This window comes from Stegostoma tigrinum, chromosome 22 (genome assembly GCF_030684315.1).
Source record: "Stegostoma tigrinum isolate sSteTig4 chromosome 22, sSteTig4.hap1, whole genome shotgun sequence".
Classification (NCBI taxonomy): Eukaryota; Metazoa; Chordata; class Chondrichthyes; order Orectolobiformes; family Stegostomatidae; genus Stegostoma; species Stegostoma tigrinum.
In genome coordinates, this window is record NC_081375.1 from 4,635,157 (window position 1) to 4,661,680 (window position 26,524).

General features: G+C 45.2%; 1 protein-coding gene across 4 annotated transcripts in view; it reads right to left on the reverse strand.

Annotated features, from left to right (window-relative positions):
• stxbp4 (syntaxin binding protein 4) overlaps positions 1 to 26,524 on the reverse strand; it is a 192,159-nt gene that overhangs the window by 158,633 nt on the left and 7,002 nt on the right. For all 4 annotated transcript variants that reach the window (XM_059653591.1, XM_059653589.1, XM_059653592.1 and 1 more), the window contains 4 exons: positions 22,682 to 22,755; positions 19,509 to 19,604; positions 17,854 to 17,923; positions 14,990 to 15,064 (listed from right to left, as the gene is read on the reverse strand). In XM_059653591.1, coding sequence (XP_059509574.1) covers positions 14,990 to 15,064; positions 17,854 to 17,923; positions 19,509 to 19,604; positions 22,682 to 22,755 — 315 coding nt within the window. The remainder of the gene's footprint in view (positions 1 to 14,989; positions 15,065 to 17,853; positions 17,924 to 19,508; positions 19,605 to 22,681; positions 22,756 to 26,524) is intronic.

A 26,524-nucleotide genomic window follows, 5' to 3' on the forward strand; every position in this document is an offset into this window, starting at 1 on the left:
AACCCTTCCCATTCATAGATCAGAGAATCATAAATCATATAATCCCTACAGTGTGGAAACAGGCCCTTCAGCCAACAAGCCCACACCAACCCTCAGAGTCCCGACCCAAACCCATTCCCCTAATCTACACACCCTTGAACACTATGCACAATTTCCCATGGCCAATCCACTGAGCCAGCACATCTTTGGACTGTGGGAGGAAACCGGAGTACCCGGAAGAAACCCACACAGACACAGGGAGAATGTGCAAACTCCACACAGTCGCCTGAGGGTGGAACTGAACCCAGGTCCCTGTGAGGCAGCAGTGCTAACCACTGTGCCACCCTGCTGCCCCAAACCACTGTGCCACCCCAAACCACTGTGCCACCCCAAACCACTGCACCACCGTGCTGCCCCTCATTAAGTTTGTATAGCAAGCTGATCCAAGGGGCCATTCTTCCTGAGATAATAGGAACTGCAGATGCTGGAGAATCTGAGACAACACGGTGTGGAGCTGGATGAACACAGCAGGCCAAGCTGCATCTTAGGAGCAGGAAAGCTGACGTTTCGGGCCTAGACCCTTCATCAGATATTCTGATGAAGGGTCTAGGCCCCAAACGTCAGGTATCCTGCTCCTAAGATGCTGCTTGGCCTGCTGTGTCCATCCAGCTCCACACCTTGTTATCTGGGTCATTCTTCCTGTTTGAAGGAAGACATAAGTAATGCTAGAAACTGAACTCTGCAGTGTATCAGAAATGGGGCAATCCTGTCCTCACTGAGCATCCACATTTAGCACTTGCCAAAGGGTCAGTGACACTGAAATGCTTGCTGATGGAACAGTGTAAAGAGAACTTTACTCTGTATCTAACTTCGAGCTTGGTGTATTTGATGGGTACATTGTAGAGGAGCTCTGTTGTGTATTTAAGCTGAACCCGAACTGAGAAATGGTAAAAGGTGAATTAAGTCTTATACAGAAACATGAGCATGTTGTGCCTGACCCTGAGTACTTATAGAGTCAGACAGCACGGAAACTGACCCTTCAGTCCAACTTGTCCATGCCGACAAAGCTTCCCAAACTAAACTAGTCCCATTTGCCCTGTGTTGGCCCATAACCCTCTAAACCCTACCGATTCATGTACCAGTCCAAACGTCTTGTAATTTTTGTAACTATACCTGCATCAACTACTTCCTATGGTCAGGCATTCCACATATGAACCACCCTCCGAGAGAAAAAGTTACCTGTCAGATCACTTTTAAATCTTTCTCCTCTCACCTTAAAATTATGCCCTCTATTTTTGAATTCCCTCACCCTATGGAACAGACCTTTGCTAATCACCTTACCTGTGCCCCTCGTGATTTTATAAACCTCTAATCTGATCACCCTCAGTCTCCTATACTCCAAAGTCCCAGCCTATCCAGCCTCTCCTCAAAATTTAAACTCTTCAGCCTCAGTAACACACTTGTAAATTTTTTCTGCACCCTTTCCAATTAATAATATCCTTCACAAAGTCGGGTGACCATAACTGTACGCAGTACTCCAAAAGTGGCCTCACCAATGTCCTGCTCACTCCACAGAGGAGGTGCCAGAAGACTGGAGGGTGGCTTTTATTTATTTATTTAATTTATTTATATTTATTTTATTTAAGAAAAGCTGTAAGGATGAGCCTGGGAACTACAGACCAATGAGTCTGACATGAGTGGTGGGTAAGTTGTTGGAGGGGATTTCTTAAATTTAGGATTACATTTGGAGAGGCAAGCACTAATGAGGGTGAGCCAGCATGGCTTGGTGCATGGGAAATTGTGTTTCACAAACTTGACTGAGTTTTTTTGAAGGAGTGACCAAGAAGATAGATGGGGGCAGCATGGCAGAGGTTGTCTATGTGGACTACAGTAAGGCCTTTGACAAGGTTCCACAAAGTTGCCTGCTGAGCTAAGGGCGCACAGAATTCAGGGAGAGCTTGCCAATTGGTTACAAAACTGGCTTGATGATAGCAGACAGAGGGTGGTGGTGGAGGGCTTTCCCACTCTCCCACCCCATCCAAGTCTTTCTGCAACCTCTCACTTCCCAGTCTCAAAGTCATGCCACACATATAGTTTACTCATTCTTAAAGTGAGAATCATAGAACAGGAACAATAAAAAAAGCAGATAACCGGAAAATAAAATAAAACATTAGTCAGTCTGTGTGAAGAGGATCAGAGGGCAGGACATAGTGGGGATAACACAACGAGGAGCTGCAGGAACACAGCAGGCCAGGCAGCATCAGAGGAGCAGGAAAGCTGACATTTCACGTCGGGACCTTACTTCAGAAATGGGGAGGGGGAGGGGAGCTGGGAAATAAATAGAGCGGTGGGGTGGGGCTGGGGAAGGTAGGTGAGTGCAGATAAGCAGTGGCGGTGATTGGTCAGTGAGGTGGGAGGAGCGGAGAGGTGGAAGAGAAGATGGGCAGGTCAAGGCGGTGGGGCTGAGAGGGAGGATTGGACATGGGATGAGGCCAGGAGTGGGGAGATTTTAAAGCCGGTGAATTCCATGTATAGGCCATTGGGCTGTAGGCTCCTGAAGCAGAATATGAGGTGCTGCTCCTCCAGTCCGCCAGGACATAGTGGACGCTAGGTACCGGGAAGAAGGGAGGCTGCAGGATTGGACAGGGGAGGAGAGTGAGAAAAGAAGTGGCAGATGGAATGCAATAGAGGAAGGTGTGAGGTTATGCACTTTGGCAGCAAGAATAGAGGCGTAGAGTATTTTCTAAATAGGGAAAGGCTTCAAAACTCTGAGGTACTTGGGAGACCTATTTCAGGTTTCTCTTCAGACTAACATGCAGGTTCTACTGGTGGTTAAGAAGGGCAATATAATGTTAATGTTCGAGTGGACAAGAATACAAAAGCAGGGATACACTGCTGAGGCCATATAAGGATCTGATCAGATTGCATTTGGAATATTGAGATCACTTTTGGTCCCCATATCTAAGGAAGGATATGCTAGCGTTGGAGGGAGTTCAGAGGGGGTTTACAAGAATTAAACAATCCTGCAAAGGGTGAGAACAAAGTGGGGGCAGTTACATCAGGGGAGGCCATGCTTGATTTCCTCCATGTCCAGTTGTTAGAGAATTTTACTGTTCAAGTAAAAGTCCCACCCCAGGGCCCGACTGCCAAGTAGGGGGAATTAACAACTCAATTAAGGATCAACTTGTAAATCCTTCCAACAAACACCAGAGTGGGAAGGATTTCTGCTCAGCTGTGTGGCGGAAACAGCACAGGTGTCTCTACCATCACGAGGATGATTGATCAGTAAGTTCACAGATAATGTCCCTGACTCCTACACATGCAGGAAGTGTGTCCAACTGCAGCTCTTGTTAGACCGCATGACGGCTCTGGAGCTGCGGACAGACTCACTTTGGAGCATCCGCGATGCTGAGAAAGTTGTGGATAGCATGTTCAGCAAATTGGTCAGGCCGCAGATTAGGATTGCTGAGGGGGAAAGGGAATGGGTGACCAAAAGGCACAGAAAGAGCAGGAAGGCAGTGCAGGTATCCCCTGTGGCCATCTCCCTCCAGAACAGGTATACCGTTTTGGATATTGCTGGGGGAAATGGCTCACCAGGGGAAGGCAGCAGTAGTCAGGTTCACGGCACCGTAGCTGGCTCTGATGTACAGAAGGGCGGGAAGAAGAGTGGAAGGGCTACGGTCATAGAGGATTTGATTGTAAGGGGAGTAGATAGGCAGTTTTGTCGTCGAAAACAAGATTCCCAAATGGTATGTTGCCTCCCAGGTGCATGGGACAGGGATGTCTCAGATCGACTACAGGATATTCTGAAGGGTCAGGGTGAACAGCCAGCTGTCGTGGTGCACATGGACATCAATGAGATTGGTAATAAATGGGATGAAGTCCTACAAGCAGAATTTAGGGAGTTAGGAGCCAAGTTAAAAAGTAGGACGTCAGAAGTAGTAATCTCAGGATTGCGACCAGTGCCACATGCTGGTCAGAGTAGAAATGAAAGAATAGACAGGATAAATGTGTGGCTTGAGAATGGCACAGGAGGGAGGGTTTCAGATTTTTGGGACATTGTGACTGGTTCTGGGGAAGGTGGGACTATTACAAATTGGACGGTCTACACCTGAGCAGGACTGGAACCAATGTCCTAGGGGCTGCTTTTGCTAATGCTGTAGGGGAGGGTTTAAACTAATGTGTCAGGGGGATGGGAGCCAAATGAGGCAGCTAGTAGACAGTAAGGAGGTAGTAACTAAAGCCTGTAAGGAATTAGATAATGAAGTCAGTGTGACTAAGGGGATGAGCAGGCAGAGAGCAGATAATGAACACAAAGGGACAGGTGTTCTGAGGTGCATTTGTTTGAATGCGAGAAGTGTAGTAGGTAAGGCAGATGAACTTAGGGCTTGGATTAGTACCTGGGAGTATGATGTTATTGCTATCACTGAGACTTGGTTGAGGGAAGGGCAATATTGGCAACTAAATATCCCAGGATATAGATGCTTCAGGCGGGATACAGAGGGAGGTAAAAGGGGTGGAGGAGTTGCATTACTGGTCAAAGAGGATATCACAGCTGTGCTGAAGGAGGGCACTATGGAGGACTCGAGCAGTGAGGCAATAGGGGCAGAGCTCAGAAAGAGGGAGGGTGCAGTAACAATGTTGGGGCTGTACTACAGGCCTCCCAACAGTGAGCATGAGATAGAGGTACAAATATGTAGACAGATTATGGAAAGATGTAGGAGCAACAGGATGGTGGTGGCAGGATATCTTAATTTTCCCAATATTGACTGGGATTCACTTAGTGTTTGGGGTTTAGATGAAGTAGAATTTGTAAGGAGCATCCACAAGAGTTTTCTAGAGCAGTTTGTAAATAGTCCAACTCAGGAAAGGGCAATACTGGACCTGGTGTTGGGGAATGAGCCCGGCCAGGTGGTTGAAGTTTCAGTAGGGGATTACTTTGAGAATAGTGATCATAATTCCTTAAGTTTTAGAATACTGATGGACAAAGATGAGAGTGGCCCTAAAGGAAGAATGCTGAACTGGGGGAAGGCCAACTATAGCAAAATTCCACAGGAGCTGGGGAATGTGGATTGGGAGCAGCTGTTTGAGAGTAAATCCACATTTGATATGTGGGAGGCTTTTAAAGAGAGGTTGATTAGAGTGCAGGATGGACATGTCCCTGCGAAAATGAGGGATGGAAAGGGCAAGATTAGGGAACCATGGATGACAGTGAAATTGTGAGACTAGCAAAGAGGAAAAAGGAAGCACACACAAGGTCTAGGCGACTGAAGACAGATGAAACTTTGGAAGAATATCGGGAAAGTAGGACCAATCTGAAACAAGGAATTAAGAGGGCAAAAAGGGGTCATGAAATATCTTTAGCAAACAGGTTTATGGAAAATCCCAAAGCCTTTTACTCGTACATAAGGAGCAAGAGGGTAACTAGAGAAAGGGTTGGCCCACTCAAGGACAAAGGAGGTAAGTTATGTGAGAAGTCAGAGAAAATGAGTGAGATTCTTAATGAGTGCCTTGCGTCGGTATTCACTGAGGAGAGGGACATGACAGATGTTGAGGTTAGGGATAGATGTTTGATTACTATAGGTCAAGTCAGCATACGGAGGGGGGAGGTGTTGGGTATTTGAAAAGGCATTGGGGTGGACAAGTCCCCAGGTCTGGATGGCATCTATCCTAGGTTTTGAGGGAAGCAAGAAAGGAAATAGCTGGGGCCTTAACAGATATCTTTGCAGCATCCTTAAACACGGGTGAGGTCCAGGGGACTGGAGAATTGCTAATGTTGTCCCCTTGTTTAAGAAGGGTAGCGAGGATAATCCAGGTAATTATAGACCGGTGAACCTGATGTCAGTGGTGGGGAAGCTGCTGAAAATACTGAGAGATGGGATCTATATACATCTGGAAGAAAACGGGTTTATTAGTGATAGGCAGCATGGTTTTGTGCAGGAAAGGTCATATCTTACCAATTTGATAGAATTCTTTGAGGAAGTGACAAAGTTGATAGATGACGGAAGGGCTGTCGATGTCATATACATGGACTTCAGTAAGGAGTTTGATAAGGTTCCCCATAGTAGGCTGATGGAGAAAGTGAAGTCGCATGGGGTCCAGAGTGTACTAGCTAGATGGATAGGGAACTGGCTGGGCAACAGGAGACAGAGAGCTGTAGTGGAAGGAAGTTTCTCAAAATGGAGAACTATGACCAGTGGTGTTCTACAGGGATCTGTGTTGGGACAACTGTTGTTTGTGATATACATAAATGATCTGGAGGAAGGTACAGATGGTCTCATTAGCAAGTTTGCAGATGACACTAAGATTGGTGGAGTAGCAGATAGTGAAGGGGATTGTCGGTGAATGCAGCAGAATATAAATAGATTGGAGAGTTAGGTGGAGAAATGGCAGATGGAGTTCAATCCAGGCAAATGCGAGGTGATGCATTTTGGAAGATCCAATTCAAGAGCGAACTATGTCGTGAATGGAAAAGCCCTGGCAAAAACTGATGCACAGACAGATCTGGGTGTTCAGGTCCAATGTATCCTGAATGTGGCATCGCAGGTGGATAGAGTGGTCAAGAAGTTATACGGTATGCTTTCATTCATTGGACAGGGTATTGAATACAAGAGTTTGCAGGTCATGTTGCGGTTGTATAGGACTTTGGCTCGAGCACATTGGGAATATGGCGTATAGTTCTGGTCACCACATTACCAAAAAGATGTGGATGCTTTGGAGAGGTGCAGAGGAGGTTCACCAGGATGTTGCCTGGTATGGAGGGCGCTAGCTATGAAGAGAGGTTGAGTAGATTAGGATTATTTTCATTAGAAAGACGGAGATTGAGGGGGGACCTGATTGGGGTCTACAAAGTCATGAGGGGTATAGACAGGGTGGGTAGCAAGAAGCTTTTTCCCAGAGTGGGGGACTCAATTACTTGGGGTCACGATTTCAAGGTGAGAGGGGAAAAGTTTAAGGGAGATATGTGTGGAAAGTTCATTACGCAGAGGGTGGTGGTTGCCTGGAATGCGTTGCCAGTGGAGGTGGTAGAGGTGGGCACGATAGCGTCATTTAAGATGTATCTGGACAGATGCACAAATGGGCAGACAGTAGAGGGACATAGATCCTTTGGAAATAGGCGACAGGTTTAGATAGAGGATCTGGATTGGCGCAGGCTTGGAGGGTCGAAGGGCCTGTTACTGTGCTGTAATTTTCTTTGTTCTTGATATGAAAAATGCTGAGGTGACAAATAGTGAGGAAGATAGATAGCCTTGGATTACAGGACGATATAAATGGATTGGTCAGTAGTAAATGGAATTCATTCTGAATAAGTGTCAGGTGATGACCTTGGGCAGGACAAACAAGGCAAGGGAATACATGATTAACAGCAAGACTTTGGGAAGTACTGAGGGCCAAAGAGGCCTTGTTTTGCATATCCTAATGTAATTGAATTTGTAGATAAAGTGGTTAAGAAGGCACTTGGGATACTTGCCCTCAATAGCCAAGGCACAGAGTTTAAGAGTACAGAGTTTATGCTTAAGTGTACAAAGGTTGGCTTGGCCACTGCTAGAGTACTGCATGGAATCCACATTATAGGATAAATGTGATAGGGCTGGAGAGGGTATAGAAGAGATTTACCATGTTGTTGGATGTGCTGGAGAGTTTCAGCTGTGAAGAGAGATTGGATAGGCTAGTGTTGTTTTCCTCAGAGTACAGGACACTGAAAGGGGTCAAGATTGAGATGTCTGAAATGATAAGCGGCATAGGTAGGATAGACAAGAAAGAACTTTTCCCCTTGGTGGATGGATCAATGACCAGGGGTATTGATTTAAGATAAGAGGTGGGAGGCTTAGAGGGGATATGAGGAAATGTTATTTTTCACCTAGAGGGTGGTAGGAAGCTGAAATGCACTGTCTATAAGATGCAGAAACCCTCATAACATTTAAGGAGCATTTAGATGTGGATTTGTGATGCCAAGGCATATAAGCTGTGGGCCAAGTGCTGGAAAATGTGATTAAAATAGATAGGTGTTTGTTTTTGACTGTTGCAGATTATGCTGGCCAAAGGGCTGTAGACCTCTATGACTCTACTCAGAGCTCCAAACCACAATATTTGGTACAACTATGTTTTTGTCGTAGTAACTTGACTCTTTGGGTGCAGGCTAGTTAGCTTGGTTAGCTGGACAGCATATGAATCAGACCGGTGCCAACAGTGAGGGGTTTAATCCCTGTCCTGGCTGGGGTGGGTTCAGGGCCTGGCTGTCTGCCCTTCCCCACCCCATCCCCAGTGGACATCAGGCCTGTGAATCAGACCTGCCTTAAGGGTTGGAGAACTCAAGAAAAAGAATTAAATCAAAGGCATCATATTACACTACTCAATAGTAGCAACAGCAACTTGTATGTATTTGGTATCTTTAATGTAACAGAAAGGTCTCTAGGGTACTTTATAGGATTAAAAAAAAGAACTGTGGATGCTGGAAATCTGAAACATAAACAGAAATTCTGAAGAAGAGTCACTTTACTTGAAAAATTAACTCTGCTTTCTCTCCACAGTTGCTGCCAGACCTGCTGAGTTACTCCAGCAATTTGTTTTTATTACTTCATACAATTGTTATCAAACATAACAGACTCCGAGTCAGAGTTGTAAGGTCAGGTGATCAAAATATCAATTAAAGAGATAAGCTGGACAAGCATATGGACGTACATGGAATAGTGTAGGTTAGATGGACTTCAGATTGGTATGGCAGGTCAGCACAACATCGAGGGCCGAAGGGCCTGTACAGTGCTGTAATGTTCTATGTTCTATGTAAGCTTTTAGGAATGTCCCAAAAGAAGGAGAAAGAGGTACCCAGAGTTGGGGAGGGAATTCCAAACCTTAGGCTCCAGGCAGAGGAAGGCACAGCTGATATGGTGGAGAAAATGGTAACTGAGTTTGTGCGAAGGGCTAGAATTGGTGGAATGCTGAGATATCAGAGGATACGTGTGGTCATTGGGTCTGGTGTCCTTCAACTACCTTTTAATCCCATTTCTTGAGAGACAGCCTGAAATAAATCTGCCTTTTCCTGTCTATGGTGAGCTATTGAGATCAGTATTCACATAAGCCGATTGAGATATTTGGCTTGATTAAACATTAGGGCTGTGCTCCCAAAGTTGAACAGTACTTTATCAGGTGATGGAAAGACATAATCTGGAAATGACAGAGCTGCAGACATTGTTCACTGTGCCACTGATGTTGGCTGTGCTGTCTTTACAGTTTAGCTATTAACGCAATGTGTCAGAACCTACATCTGCTTCCAAGTTTAAAATTGACTAATCTTAATCAAAAATTTCTTGGTATAGTGATAGTAGGAATTGCCAATGCTGGAGAATCCGAGCCAACAAGGTGTACAGCTGGATGAACATAGCAGGCCAAGCAACAGAGGAGCAGGAAAGCTGACATTTCGGGTCTAGACCCTTCTTCAGAAAAAATTTCTTGGTATAGTTGCCCAATAATTGAATACCACAACTCCATCACTGGCAGACACTGAAGCACAGGTCAAAGAATGTTATTCAATGAATGTAGCATCTCCCTCTCCCTAGCCGTTTCCTTCAGTTCCACCAGCTGCAGACATTACTCTGAGAGCACTGGGGTGGAACGCTATGAGGGATAGAAATGGCGAACAGTTCAGGGTGTTAAGGAAGGGACTTGTGTAAGCAGTCCAATGTCTAAAAGACACGGCCAAATCCTGCCAATGAGAGGTCAGCGAGACGGCTCATACAAGGGGTTCACCAACAGCAGCAGTGAAATGCTGGTTTGGTTAAAATCGCAAATGAGGTGACTGATAAGATAAGACAAACAGTGATACAAAGAGAGAGAAACAATACATTAACAGTACAGAACTGGTAACCGTAGATGTGTTGGATAGTTGAATCACCTTCTTTTCTGACACAGTATACCTTCCTATTAAACAGGATAAGGGACAGAAGCAGACCAATTGGCCCATCTGACCCACACTGACGTCTACACAAGTCTCCTCCTGTCACCTAACACCCCTCCGCATATCCTTCCATTCCTCTCTCGTGTTTATCCAGATTGCCCCAAAATGCATCTCAGCCATATCTACCTCAGCCACTTGCTGCTTCATATCTTCACCATTCTCTAAGCAAAGATATCTTTCCTCAATGTTTTAATGGATTTGTTATGGGCTATTTATGCACTCTAGCTCTGGGCTCTCCCATAAGAAATGAGTGGAATCATCAGCTGTTATGCTGGTGGTGAACCTGAAGGGTATGTATTTCAGTGAACCGTATCAAAACCCTTACAGAATGTAAAAGACTCCTGCTAGATCAGATCTTCAACATTAGAGATAACAAGGCGTAGAGTTGGACGAACACAGCAGGCCAAGCAGAATCAGAGGAGCAGGAAAGCTGATGTTTCGGGCCTATACCCTTCTTCAGAAATGGGGCAGGGGAAGGGGATTCTGAAATAAAAAGCGAGAGAGGGGGAGGTGGACAGAAGATGGATAGAGGAGAAGATAGGTGGAGAGGAGACAGACAGGTCAAAGAGGCGGGGATGGAGCCAGTAAAGGTGAGTGTAGGTGGGGAGAAGATAGGTCAGTCCAGGGAGGACGGACAGGTCAAGGGGGTGGGATGAGGTTAGTAGGTAGGGAATGGGGGTGGGGCTTGACGTGGGAGGAGGGGATAGGTGGGAGGAAGGACAGGTTAGTGCGGCAAGGACAAACTGGGCTGGTTTTGGGACACGGTAGGGGGAGGGGAGATTTTGAAGAGAGATGGCAAATGAAGATTCACAGGTCTCTGAGTGGGAAGATGTAAACTTTTGAAGCTTGTGAAGTCCACATTGATATCATCAAGCTGCAGGGTTCCCAAGCGGAATATGAGTTGCTGTTCCTGCAACCTTCGGGCAGCATCATTGTGGCACTGCAGGAAGCCCAGGATGGACAGGTTGTCTGGAGAATGGGAGGGGGAGTTGGAATGGTTCGCAACTGCGAAGAGGATGAACTGTTCGAGTTCCTCGTGGGAGCACGAGGCAGCGCCGATACAGTCATCAATGTAACGGAGGAAGAGGTGGGGTTTAGGGCCAGTGTCAGTATGGAAGAGGGATTGTTCCACATAAACTACAAAGAGGCAGGCATAGCTTGGGTCCATGCGGGTACCCATGGCCACCCACTTTGTGTTTTTCTCATGGCATGAATCCCAGTCTTTCCGATAGATATAACCTCTCAGTTGTGTTTTCAGTGTAGGAAGATTGTTTCTTCACTGTCATCTGACGGTACAGATATACATGCTCATAATTCAGGGACACCACTATGCAGAACATGCTTTTAGCTCCAGACTGGACAGGAATGAATAAAGTCAGACTCTCTCTCAACCATGCCTGCACCAGAGATATGGGACTGAGACACAGAACACAAGAAAGTTCCAGATTTGATCTCACCCGGCAACAGAAGACAGGGAGAAGAGATGGCAAATGAAGATTCACATGTCTCTGAGTAGGAAGGTGTAAACTTTCACTCCATTGCCAATAACATATTAGGCTGAAAGCCCCCATGCAATACCAAGGTTTTGTTACACTGTCACAGGCACAGTCTATTGTTAAACATAGGCCCAGTATGTCCTCTCAGGTGAAAGTAAAAGATAAAGTTCAAGCATTCGAAAAATACCTTAGGAGTTTTTTCTGATGCACTTAACCATTATCATAAACACAAAGAAAACATATGCAGATCTGCATGTTTGGCAGCCTGAAACATTAACTTTTGCTTTTCTCCTTAAAGAGATCGATTGAACAGTTGAGTGACACCAGGACTTTCTGTTGTGATTTCAGATTTCCAGCATGAACAGTATTATCCAACAGTTTATCTAATCACTTTAGCAGGATATAAATGTGCTCTCTGCTCTTGATTAGATTGTGCCCGAGTCGATGATTAAACAAGTTGTGGCACAGAGATTTGCAAGCAAGCTATTTTTATCCAGAGTTTACAGAAATCTGTGTCCTGACTGAATCCTGACCCAGCCTAACAATTGCAAATTATTTTGGTTGGGTTATGGGTTGGTCAGGATCGAGGAGGACCCCAAGTAAAAGCAGACTATGAAGCTCTCTGGAGATTTTGGCTGCTGCAGGACAGATGCAGTATGGCAACTGACTTGAAATTCTGCCCTGTTGTGAATGCTGATAGCTTTAGGTTCAGACCAGATGAGCACTGGGACAGGGTCTTGATTACCACAACTTCCTGGACCAATGGGACACCAGCCGAAGCCAGGTACTCGTTCATCTCGGCTGGCCTCATTGGTTGAGAAATGCACCCAAGTCTTGGTCCTGGCAAACATGCCTTCAATCACCTGTAAGATGTACCTGCAGACTGCACACTGTGAGATTGTACAACTATCTCTTGCTGATTCCTAGGAACAGTTAGAGGTGAGTGAGTAAAATGCAGGACTGTGGTGACTTTGTGTTGGACAGCCACCATGCTCACTTGTGTCCATGTGGCCTGCTTGCCAGACAGTATTCTTCCAAGAGATTACAAATGTCAACAATGATCTAACATCAACCTCTGAGCGCCCTGATGCACTGGTACTTGGTCATATCTTGGAAACCTATGCCTGTAAACACTACGTGGGTATGGGATCCTGCACACTGGAGCTCTGTGCTCATCCCCTCTCTCCTGTGCAGCAGCAGATCATTGGCAGAAGCTAGCAGCTGCTGCTCAACCTGAAGCAGATCTGAGCTTGCAGTGGAGCTGCATACATAGCTGCCCTCACTCTCAGAATAAGTCCCATCAGTGAAAGCCTTCCAGCTGGGTGGGAAACAGGTCTGAACTCTCAACATTTGGAAGATTTCACAACCCTCTCAAATCACACTATCCTCTCACTTTGATTTCTCAAGTGAGTTCCACAGAACTTGGGAAATCTCTGCAGACACCAATAAAGTCACAAAACAGAACTAATTTGAACAATTACTTTACACATTTAAATTGTCATCCTGCCCGTATCACACAATTCTATAACTCAACTTGGCTCCGTCATCACAGTTCTCAACCTACCTCACTGCAATGCTCTCCTCACTGCCAACAAGCTCCCCAATGGAGTGGAGCTAATTTACAAAACCAGAGGGAAATTATTTAATTTCTGCCGCTTTCGAGCTAAAACCATGTCAGTGTCATTGTAATCTCCGAGGATGTACTCCAGACCATCTTCAGCACCTTTACAGAGGCACATGAGAGCATTGGCCTGACCCTGCACATCCACAAGATGAAGGTCCTCCACCAGCCTGGCCTGACATTGTGGAGCAAGCCTCCAATCATCAAGGTCCACGCAGAGGCCTTAGAAAATGTTGACCCTCTTCCGATACCTTCAGCATGCTAGCACAGCCTTTGGCTGCCAGAAGAAAGGGATGTTTCAGGACAACAACATCTGATCTGACACCAAGCTCATGGTACACAGAGGTGTTTTGGTTCCTGCCTTCCTATATGGCTCTGAAATGTGGACTATCTACAGCAGACACCTCAAGGTGCTGGAGAAGTAGTATCAATGCTGTCTGCAAAAGATCCTGTGCACCCACTAGGAAGACAGATGTACCAACACCACCATCCTCGATCAGGCCAACAGCAGCATCAACGCACTGACCATCCTTGATTGGCTACAATGGGCTGGGCATGTTGTCTGCACGACTGACTTGAGACTGTCGCCATGCAGGTGCTCTACCCCCAGCTCTGGAATGGCAGGTGAGCCCAACATGTACAGAGGAAGTGCTTCAGATACCCCCAAGGCCTCACTGGTAAAGTGAGGCATTCCCAACAACACCTGGGTATCACTAGCCCAAGACCGTCCAAGGTGGAGGTGGGGCATTCGGAAAGGCATCAAGCACCTCGAGACTTGCTGTCAGGAGAAAGCAGAAACCAGGCAAAAACAGCGTAAGGAGCGTGCTGCCACACGCACCCCTTCCCATAGCCACCTGCCCCAAGCGTAACAGAGCCTGTGGAAGCCGTATCAGTCTGTACAGCCACCTACAGATTCATTCTGAGAGGGGAAGAGAGTCATCCTCATCTGTGTGGGACTGCCAATGAGTGAATGAATGAATGATGAATGAATAACTCAGCCAACCAGATGATGAAGGGTAGAACTGGTCTCCCATTATATATTCACAAGAGCTGTACAGAGGCGAAGGGGCACTGGGATGCTGTGTGCAAAGGAGGGGCATGCCTGCTGCTAAAAATGGGAACTTTGATCAGGAATTAAAATGGGTGCATTGAGAATAAACATAAACATTCCACCATCAGATATAAACGACATTTGTATTCATCTCAAACCCCATTACAGCCAAACCTTTCAAAGTACTTCATACAACAATCGACTCTGGTTGTGAATGCGTGAATTGGGTCATCCTCAATAACGAGAAAGATGTGGAAGATGGCCATTCAACCCATCATGGCTGTTCCATCATTCAATTTGATCACTACTTTGCTGTGCTTCAATTCCAATTACCTGCCTTTTAGGCTCACTGCCTGCTACCTCTTACTTGTAGTAACTTGGCTGCTGCAGTGAGACTGTGAAGAATACTACAGGATCCTTTACACCCAGCTGAACAGGCAAAGCTGTGCTCCAAAGGCCATCCTGATTATGCAGTAGGACACTGCAGGCCTATTCTCACCACAACATCACAGTTTAATCGGATTTAAGTTGTATTACTGAGCTTAGAAGGAATGAAATAAAGACAGAAAACAAAGCTTTAACACACTGATCAGCTTAGCTGGTAAAATGATTTCTAATTAATTAATTATTAAGGTTGTGACTGCACTGGAACCAAGGTACTTTCTGCTCGATAGTTAGATCCCAACTCAATTAGAGAATCTGCAGTATGACCTCCTAACAGGATTCTTTCCCCTCTTCGCTAACAGGAAGCAATGAGAGCTGGATTTATAGATGGCAATAAATCGCACACAATATTTACCTTGCACACCTCGAATCACACATCACAAATCTTAGAATTAAAACATTGACCAACTGAGGAGGGCTGGACAGAAGCTGCCCTTCATTACCTGGCTTCATCATCACGTGCAATCAGCAAGGACATGTGGCTGGATGCTGAGGCCATGCGTAGGATGTCGACAGCCCTGGAACAGATCAGAGCACAACTCACTGTAAGCAGACCCTACATGCGGTCTTGGAAAGTCTGTTAAGCAGGTGAAGTGAGAATTGAAAATATTGCAGCAGAATGGACAAGGCAGGTTTTCTAAATTTGGCTGATGAAGGACAAAGAAGCATATGGTGTTGAAATTCCAGCTGTTGCTACTTCTAGAATAATTATCTAGGAACCCTGGACAACAGTTCACAATATAACGTGTGGATGAGGAAGTTCCGTTCAGCCCATCTTAGCTAAAGCATGTTGGAAAACAGTGCATCTAACATAGCGTCCACTACTTCAAAACCACTTCACAACATCAGTCATTTCTTGATTGAAGAAAATCTTCCTAACATCAGTTCAATCTTTATGTTACTATGCTGGTTCCCTTTAAAGTAATGATTTGGATTTAATTTTTCCTTTTTAATTACTAATTTATCAGGGAAATAAGGGCACTGTTGGCATTTACTGCCAATCTCAAGTTGCCCCAAAAATCTGGTGGTGAACCTTCCTCTCAGATTTATGCTGTGCTACAAGGCTCAATCACAGTCACTTCCTTGCAAAGATGAAGAAGAAATGTTTCTCCAGCCTAATGATTCTCATACTTGGGTTCAGTTGATTCTGCTCAGTTCCAGGTTTAGGAATGACTGAAGGGAGCTTCTTCTGCTGGCACCAGTGATAGAAGAGGTCAGAAAGTGGTTCTTCTTCCTCGACCTCAAAGACCCTCAGCGGGAGGAGCACTGAGGCTTCCCTCATGCCCAGCACAAAGCTGGCTCTTTTCTATGAAGTTACAGAGCCATGGCATAAAATCTTGTGCATTGATATCTCCATTTGGAAAGCCTAGCACTCGGGCCTGTATATTCTTATGTAACAAGTTCTCAAACAGGAATAGGAGCAGGCCATTCAGCCCCTTGAACCTGCTCCACTGATCAGTGTGATCACAGCTCGCTCCTTCCAAACCCCATCCATGCAGCTTGAGTCCATATGCTTTCACATTTCTGGCCAACATTAATAATAAGTAGCTTTCCATGGGGTGGGGAGTTCTGGATTTCCACTGCCTTTTGTGTCACATCAGACTTGGCCCCTCTCCCACAAGAAAAAAATAGTTTGTACTCTATCAACCCTTGCAACGTTTTAAATTGTTTTAAACAGTCAGATGACCCTTTAATCTTCTCATCTTCTGTCTTGCTTATTTAACCTTTTTTTCCCACGATCTGCCCTGATCTACTGTCACCATCCTTGTTGCCTCTCCCAGTAGTAATGTGCCATCACAGCACTGCAGAGGCCTGGGTAACTGGTGACATCTCCACTATCTTCATTACAAGGACACTGTACAATTGGAAATCAAAAGGAGTTGGGTGAGGCAAACTTCATGTTCCACTATGAGTCCTCCACAGTCGAACAGCCAACTGATACTGCTGAAGATCACATGATAACAGGATTTTAACCAAGTTCAGAGGCAATGAGAGTGTGGTGGGAGAAAGAACATGATGGAAGGTCTGAGATTGGAAACTGGAGAGATAAAGGCAAAAAAGATAGAAGACAAAGGGGGATGTAAATTCCTTGAGGTGTACAGCTGAGAAACAGGTTCTTTGGCCTAACCAACTCATGCAGGTGTTGAGGCTCCACTTGAACCTCCCTTCTTTTCTCATCTAAAACCATCTTTGTCATCCTTCTCCCTCATCTGCTTGTTTATCTTCCCTTTCGATATTTCTATATTATGCACACAACCATTCCATGTGGGCACAAGTTCCACAGTCTACCTACTCTCTGAGTGAAATTGTTCTTCCTGAATTCCTGAGTGGATTTCTTGGTGATACTCCTCCCGACAAGAGATTTTCATTCTCTCTGTATTCACTGAAAATTTTGTAGACCTTGATAAGGTCACCCCTCAGGCTTCTCTTCTAGAGAGGGAACAGAAACAAACCTGTCCATCTTTTCTGGTAAAGTGACACACTTCAGGTCTCATCCCAGTAAATTTTCTCCCCACTCTCTCCAGTGTCTCTAAATCCTGTTTATCATTAGACAACCAGAGCCACACACAGCACCCTCTGAGTGACAGGTTTGAATCTTTTCCTTACTTTTTGATCCTACCCCTCCAGGAACAAAACCTGAAGCTTGGTTTGATCATGTTTGCGGCTAAATTGACTGGATTGTGATGGTGTTCTTTGTCCCATACCATTATGTTATTCAATCTCTCCTTTCCACCCCCTCACAGAATATCCCTTTTGCTCTTTCTCCTTGCAATTCTCTTTACTAGCTCTACACTCGTTTAAGACCTTTAGCTCTATAGCTTTTTTCAGTTCTGATGGTAGATCATCACCTGGAAAAATGAACAGTTTCTCTCTCCATACAGAGGCTGCCAGACCTGCTGAGTAATAATAGGACTTTACATTCTATTTTCAGTTTTTCAGCATCTCTATATTTCATTTTGGTAGCAGCTGACTAATTGGTTGGGCTATTTATCAGGTGTCCCTGCCTCCTCACTGCAACAAATTACATTTCTATACTACCACTGACATAGCAAAACATCCCAGGGCGCCTCACAGGAGCATTATCAAACAAAACTTGACACTGAGTTACAAGAGGAGAGATCAGGATAGGGAACAAAATATTGGCCAAAGAGGTTATTTTTAAGGAGTGTCTTAAAGGAGTAAAGAGGGAGGTGGAGAAGTTCAGGCAGGACATTTCAGAGTATAAGGCCCAGGAAACTGCAAGCATGGCCACTAATGGCAGAGTAAGGAATATTGCTGGATGCTGTTTAGCTCCAGTGTTGAATACCTCTCATTGGTAACTCCCACTAAATCCTCTCCGTTCACCTCCAGGATCAGGTCACCAGCCTGCAAGCGACCTGAAACAGAAAGTGGGGTACAACTGACACACTGTTTACTCCATCCTACCATGCAATTTACAGGAGTCCCAGCCAAGCTTCTCCCCTGGGTTAATGCAGTTCATTGGCGAGAGGTTTGTTCCATTTTCATCAATATCCAGAGCATGAACATAGTTTCTGATCCCCACTACCCTGATTCAAATGTGATCTTCATCATAAGATGGGTCCAAACTATCCTTAACTAAGATCTGGACAAAGCGCTCTCAATTCAGAACCTATCCGTAACATACCTGGGTTAGGGTCCTTGCTCCAGAAGTCTGGCCAGTGACTAGCACTGGAAACTGCTAGTGTGCCCAGGTATGAGATCACAAGGGGGTTTCCAACAGTTAATTCTGCTTACGTGGGTTAATCTTCATCACCGGCTTCCATTAACTATCCCTCCCAATTAAGAATATTCAAATTTTCACCACATTAGCATCAGAATCCTTTTGGATTTGTTGTCTTTGCGGCAAAATTTGGGGCAGGATACATGGCCCTTGGTCCCAAACCCACAGGTAGGCTGTTCCCTACCTCTGCCAATGAAGAATGGCATGAGGGAAAAGCGACTTCAGTACTGTGTAGAAATTAGAGAGGTTGGGGCTGCACACCTTAGAACAAGGAAAAGATTTGATAAAGGTATTCAAAACCATGTGGTGTTTTCATAGATTAGATAATGATAACCATCCCCACTGACAGGAAGGTTGATAATCTGAGAACACAGCAGGTCTAAGGTAATCAGTTTAAAAAAAGGGGAGATAATGTGGAACTTAGTTTAAACAGTGAGTTAAAGTCCGGAAAATGCTACCTGAGATGATGTTGGAATATCAATAGCAATAGCTGTAATAGCAATACTCAAAATGGAATTGGATAAACACTTCAAAAGAAGAGATTTGCAGGGCTGTGGGAGTGGGAGCAATCAGATCACTCTTTGTAAGGGCCAGTACAGGTATGAGGTGCTAAATGCTCTCCTTCTATGGTGTTTGCTTTATTAATTATAGCACCTTCAGTAGATTGATCACTGATGAAAGGATGCACTATACAGAGAGCTTGATGATGCCAATACGACTCATCAGTCAGGCAAAACTAAGGCACAAAGGAAACATCATTTATATGATGGACTGACTTCAGTAACTGGGAGCTGGGAGCAGTGCATGAGCAGTCTTCAAAACAAGTAGCACTGAGGTCAGTCCACCAGAATACAGAAATTTGAAGAACCGTGTCTTCAGATTGCCGCAGAAAACATAATTGTGGGAGTAACGCCGCATCAGTAGATGATGACCTCTAAATGTCCCATGGAAGCCAACAATACCTTGCTCAAATTGGACTGCATTCCCATCTGGCGAGTCATCACAGACGGGCAGAGTATTTAAATCATCAGCAACAATGCAAAGCCAAAGGTGAAGACACTAGAGTTACTGTTGCATTGCCCCTCTGTGGCAGTCAGCATCTTTAACTACATTATGAAATGATGGTTCAATACCTGTTAAAGACCACAGGTTGTTGATGAATTTGTGGCAAGTGAAATAATTAAAGGATATGTTTGTTGCCTTAAATACTTTGCACCTACCATCACTTGCTGCAATTCCTGTCTGCAAAATACGCTTAACGTATACTCCGTATTCCTCACCCGTTTGTTCTTTAAACCCACCGATAATTTTAATACCTAAAATAGAGAAAGAAATGTTTTTAAAAACTGAAAGAACTGCGGATGCTGTCTCAGTCAGAAACAAAAACAGGAACTGCTGGAAAAGTTCAGTGGGTCTGGCAGCATCTGTGAAGAGAAATTGGAGTTAATGTTTTGGCAGGTTCTGAGGAAGTGTCACTGGACTCGAAACATTAACTCTGATTACCCTTCACAAATGCTGCCAGACCTGCTGGTCATTTCCAGCAATTTCTGTTTTTGTTTCTGAAAGAAATGTTTTTGTTCTTCTGAGGCGGTCCTGCTGAAATCCTTATTCATGCATTTGTACATCCACGTTCGATTATGCAATTGCTCACCTGGCCAGTATCTCACTGTCTACACCCATGAACTTGAAATCCAGAACCCTAACATCTGTCTCCTAATGCGCACCAGATCTGCCTCACCCACCACTTCATGTTCGCTGACCTACACTGACACCTGGCCCAACGTCACTTCAGATTTTGGATTCTCTGCTTTCTGCTTATATTCCTCCATGGCCTCACTATCTCCCCAACTCCATCCTGTCTTGTTACATTCCCTTGAGCCATTTTATTTTGTTAAAGGTGCTCGATAATGCTGGTTAGTTAACAAGGAATTGAGTACAATATCTTGATGGAGCCAATGGAGGAAATTAATCTGTACCTCACTTGGATGGAGCTCACTTAATCAGTTTAAAGTGGTGCTGATCTTGCTAAGTTATACCTAAGCGGCATGGTCATAGACTCCAATGTAGGAATAAGCACCATTTTCACTCAGTAATCCACAATGCATTGCCTTTTTCACCTTAACTGAGGGAAATACTAGTCCAACAATAGAATTCCTAGCATCAGTCAAACTATGTTGAAACCCCTCCTCCTCCCCGCAGTTGACTCTTCAGCGTTAATTACACTGGCATACCCCATGGTTCAGTGGTCATCATTTACCTCCAAGTCCAATGGTTGTGAGTTCATGTCCCACTCCAAAGACTTCGGCATTTAAACTCAGGTGACACTCCCTGTGCAGACATGAGGGAGTGCTGCACTGCTGGAGAATTCAGCATTGTCTTTTGGGACAGATGTTTGACTGAAACCCTGTCTGCTCCCCGACATGAAAGCAAGAGATTCTCATACTATCGATGGAAAAGAACAAGGACATTCTCTCTACTGTCCCGGTGAATATTTAACCTTCAATGTGTAATATTAAAATTAGCCTGTCTAATAAGTTATCCGACTATTATTAACAGAATCTGGCTATGCATAAATTAGCTTCCATTTTTGCCACACTACAGACATTTTTGTACTTCAGAGGTTTCGAGGGCATTGGCTATAAAGCATTTTGGGGCATCCCGAGGGTGCGAAAGGCTCTATACAAATGTAAGATCTTACCTTTATTTTACTCGGGAAGTAAACTGCATTACAATGTGCGATTACTGAAAGGGATAGGTTGCAGTAAGCTCAGCTATACCTCAGCTTGAAATCCTTGGCTGAACCTGATAGATTTTGGGTTCTCTGCTTTCTGCTTAAATTCCTCCTGATTCTAGGATCCTCTGGGAAGCCAGGGAGGAGATTGCCGAGCCTTTGGCATTGATCTTTAACTCGTCATTGTCTACAGGAATAGTGCCAGACGACTGGAGGATAGCAAATGTGGTTCCCCTGTTCAAGAAGGGGAGTAGAGACAACCCTGGTAATTATAGACCAGTGAGCCTTAGCTCAGTTGTTGGTAAAGTGTTGGAAAAGGTTATAAGGGATAGGATTTACAATCATCTAGAAAAGAATAAATTGATTAGGGATAGTCAGCACGGTTTTGTGAAACGAAGGTCGTGCCTCACAAACCTTATTGAGTTCTTTGAGAAGGTGACCAAACAGGCAGATGAGAGTAAACCGGTTGATGTGGTGTATGTGGATTTCAGAAAGGCGTTTGATAAGATTCCCCACAGTAGGCTATTGTACAAAATGCAGAGGAATGGAATTGTGCGAGATATAGCAGTTTGGATCGGAAATTGGCTTGCTGAAAGAAGGCAGAGGGTGGTAGTTGATGGGAAATGTTCATCCTGGAGACCAGTTACTAGTGGTGTACCGCAAGGGTCGCTGTTAGGTCCACTGCTGTTTGTCATTTTTATAAAAGACCTGGAGAAGGGCATAGAAGGATGGGTTAGTAAATTTGCAGACGACACTAAGGTCGGTGGAGTTGTGGATAGTGACGAAGGATGCTGTAGGTTGCAGAGAGACATAGATAAGCTGCAGAGCTGGACTGAGAGGTGGCAAATGGAGTTTAATGCAGACAAGTGTGAGGTGATGCACTTTGGTAGGAGTAACCAGAAGGCAAAGTACAGGGCTAATGGTAAGATTCTTAGCAGTGTAGATGAGCAGAGAGATCTCGGTGTCCATGTACACAGATCCTTGAAAGTTGCCACCCAGGTTGACAGGGCTGTTAAGAAGGCATATAGTGTTTTGGCTTTTATTAATAGAGGGATCGAGTTCCGGAACCAAGTGGTTATGGTGAAGCTGTACAATACTCTGGTGCGGCCACACTTGGAATATTGTGTACAGTTCTGGTCACCGCATCATAAGAAGGATGTGGAAGCTTTGGAAAGGGTGCAGAGGAGATTTACTAGGATGTTGCCTGGTATGGAGGGAAGGTCTTACGAGGAAAGGCTGAGGGACTTGAGGCTGTTTTCATTAGAGAGAAGAAGGTTGAGAGGTGACTTAATTGAAACATATAAAATAATCAGAGGGTTAGATAGGGTGGATAGGGAGAGCCTTTTTCCTAGGATGGTGACAGCAAGCACGAGGGGGCATAGCTTTAAATTGAGGGGTGAAAGATATAGGACAGATGTCAGAGGTAGTTTCTTTACTCAGAGAGTAGTAAGGGAATGGAACGCTTTGCCTGCAACGGTAGTAGATTCGCCAACTTTAGGTACATTTAAGTCGTCACTGGATAAGCATATGGACGTACATGGAATAGTGTAGGTTAGATGGGCTTGAGATCGGTATGATAGGTCGGCACAACATCGACGGCCGAAGGCCCTGTACTGTGCTGTAATGTTCTATGTTCTATGACAATAGGCAGTTTGCACTTACCTAGACCATTCTCACAGTCAGAGAACACAACACGATGAACAGCTCGATTAATTCCATAGGGGCCCATAATAGTCCTAAAAAATGTAAAAAGACATCACCAATTACAAATGGCTTGAACAAAAACCTATGAGATAATGTATTCCCTCTTTCACAATGACAAGTAATGGGACTAGTTCAGTTTAGGAGACCTGGTCAGTATGAATGGGTTGGGCCAAAGGGCCTGTTTCTGTGCTGTATATCTCTGCGACTCAATGACAAGAAGCTCAATGTTGTCCAGGGCAAAGCAGCTGACTTGACGGGTAGCACATCCACCACCTTCAACATTCACTCACATTACCATTTAAACTAGAGAAAGGAGCAAAATGCTATTAGCCAGTGATCCTGTTTAAAACTGCTCCTTCCACAATCAGTGTCAAGGTAAAGGTCTTCTGATGATATCCTGTTCCTGAAGAGCAAAGAAAAGCAAGACAGAACAGCACTCAACTGCAAGATAATAAAATGTGAGGCTGGATGAACACTGCAGGCCAAGCAGCATCTCAGGAGCACAAAAGCTGACGTTTCGGGCCTAGACCCTTCATCAGAGAGGGGGATGGGGAGAGGGAACTGGAATAAATAGGGAGAGAGGGGGAGGCGGACCGAAGATGGAGAGTAAAGAAGATAGGTGGAGAGAGTATAGGTGGGGAGGTAGGGAGGGGATAGGTCAGCCCAGGGAAGACGGACAGGTCAAGGAGGTGGGATGAGGTTAGTAGGTAGCTGGGGGTGCGGCTTGGGGTGGGAGGAAGGGATGGGTGAGAGGAAGAACCGGTTTTGGGAGGCAGAGACAGGTTGGACTGGTTTTGGGATGCAGTGGGTAGGGGGGAAGAGCTGGGCTGGTTGTGTGGTGCAGTGGGGGGAGGGGACAAATTGGGCTGGTTTAGGGATGCAGTAGGGGAAGGGGAGATTTTGAAACTGGTGAAGTCCACATTGATACCATTAGGCTGCAGGGTTCCCAGGCGGAATATGAGTTGCTGTTCCTGCAACCTTCGGGTGGCATCATTGTGCAGTGCAGGAGGCCCATGATGGACATGTCATCTAGAGAATGGGAGGGGGAGTGGAAATGGTTTGCGACTGGGAGGTGCAGTTGTTTGTTGCGAACTGAGCGGAGGTGTTCTGCAAAGCGGTCCCCAAGCCTCCGCTTGGTTTCCCCAGTGTAGAGGAAGCCGCACCGGGTACAGTGGATGCAGTATACCACATTGGCAGATGTGCTGGTGAACCTCTGCTTAATGTGGAATGTCATCTTGGGGCCTGGGATAGGGGTGAGGGAGGAGGTGTGGGGACAAGTGTAGCATTTCCTGCGGTTGCAGGGGAAGGTGCCGGGTGTGGTGGGGTTGGAGGGCAGTGTGGAGCGAACAAGGGAGTCACGGAGAGAGTGGTCTCTCCGGAAAGCAGACAGGGGTGGGGATGGAAAAATGCACTCAACTGCATTTGGCTCAGAATTCCAGAAATAGACTGTGAAATTTATTAGGAATTGGAGATGATGGGGAAAGACAGAGATTTCCACCATTCTGTGTGTGGAAGAAATGCCTCTTCATTTCCCTTTTAAGCCACCAATTTGAAGTCAATGTCCCTTCTTGTCTGCATTTTCTCACGGGAGAAATTTATTTTTTTCACTTTGAAGACTTCCCAAGTCTGGTACCAAATGGGTAAATAAATCACATGCTTATAATCTGTTCTCCTGGAACTGATCACTAGCCTGAAACTTGACACTTACAGCTTGTAGGACACCACAGTGCATCAAGTACAACTAACCGGAATCTCTCCTGTTCTTACCACCTACCATTGGCATGTGTTTGGTTGTCAGTTCCTGGGCTGAGACTTGAACTTAGAGCTTCTGGCTCAGAGACAAAGCCACTATCAACTGTGCCGCAAGACTCTCCCTTTCTCTTTTGCAATTCCCCCAAATTCTTCAATCATTTTAAATGTCAGAATCATTTCACTCCTTAATTTTCCACATTCAAGCGAATACAAGTCTGGTCATGAGCCTGTCCTCATGAATTAACCCCTTCATTCCCAGCATGATTGTTAAATAATAAAATTTTCCCGTACTGATTTCTGAAAAATCCTAAATTTAAAACATTTGCAACTGCATCTGGACAACATTTATGAAAGCCTATTTAAGTTAAAAGTTCTGATTACAGCAATCATTTGGGATCAAAACAGTGAGATTGAGAATGACTGGGTAAGAACATTTTGCAGAGCATTTTGTCTTGCACTCATGAGGACAATTTGTAAGTATCCAAAGAAAGGGAAAATATCACTCATACAGTTTATAATTGTGTATTGCCCTGATGAGTGCAGACTTATAGCTTCAATAACAAGTGTTCTTTTCCAACAATACTCAAGTCCTGTACTATCAACTATTGGAATAGTGAGGTTGCTGGTTATCCACAAAAGGTCAGAAATTAAATGGGTTCTCCATGCTGTTCCTACATTGACAAGGAGTGCTGTAGTGTAAGTTGTTATATGAAAATAGCTTTCTCGAAACACTCCTATCCCTCATCTTTTGAATCCCATCGACTTTATAACATATTGAAGTTTACCTAAATGTTGGGCAGCATTGTGTAGTCAGTACTGTTGCCTCACAGTGCCAGGGACCTGGGTTCAATTCTACTCTTAGACAAGTGTCTGTGTGGAGTTTGCACATTCTCCCTGCGTCTGCGTGAGTATCCTCCGGATGTTCCGGTTTCCTCCAATGTCCAAAGATGTGCAGTTTGGTGTGGATTGGCTATGCCAAATTGCCCATAGTGTCCAGGGATGTGTAAATTAGGTTGATTAGCTATGGGAAATCCAGTGTTACAGGGTTGAGTAGGGGGCTGAGTGTGGGTGGGATGCTGTTGAGAGTCAGTGTGGACTTGTTGGGCCAAATGGCCTGTTACCACACTGTGGGGATTCTGTGATAAGGCAGTTATCAAAAGCAGCGCATCGCCATTAGGAGAACTGTATGTTCTTCCATAATCCTATAAACTGATTAACTAACTCAGAGTGCAGGGTCTAGATAGGGTCAGACTAGACTTCCAGCTGCTGACAACCCATCAGTCTCACAGAGTGTGTCAGCATCTCTCCAGCATCTACCACCTGCTGACAGGAACTCTGAGGTGGGAGGGTTAGCGGAAGCAATGTAGAGCTGAAATGACACAAACATCCTGAGGTACAGTTAGAAAATTCTAGCCATAACTTCAAAATCTGAGTAAAAACCAAAAGAACAGCTACTGCAACCTTCTTTGCCCAAATTGGTGAATATTTTTAGTACCCACCCCACCCAAAGGGGAACACTTGCCCTGGTGATCCGGAGTGTAACTGAGCCCTAGGCCTCTCTTGAGTTGAACTTGGTGCCTTCCTGGCCCTTCACACAGAGACAATGGCAGAGAGACAGACAAAGTGAGATAGATAGAGACAGAGACATTGAGACAGACAGGTTTAGGGCGGCACAGTGGTTAGCACGGCTGCATCACAGTGCCAGGGAACCAGGTTCGCTCCCACCCATGGGCCACTGTCTGGGCAGAGTGTGCACATTCTCTCTTTGTCTGCATGGGTCTCCTCCCATAAATTGCCAATAGTGTCCGGGGATGTGCAGGCTGGGTGGATTAGCCATGGGGTTGCAGAGATAGAGTAGGGGAGTGGGTCTGGGTGGGATGCTCTTCAGGGGGTCAGTATGGGCTTGATGGGTCAAATGGCCTGCTTCCACACAGTAGGGCTTATAACCTTCTTTATGTGAGACAGACGTAGTTACAGAGAGAGTAAAACAGACAGACACGCATAGAGAGAGAAGTAGTGAGACAGGAACAGTTAGAGAGAGAGAGAGAG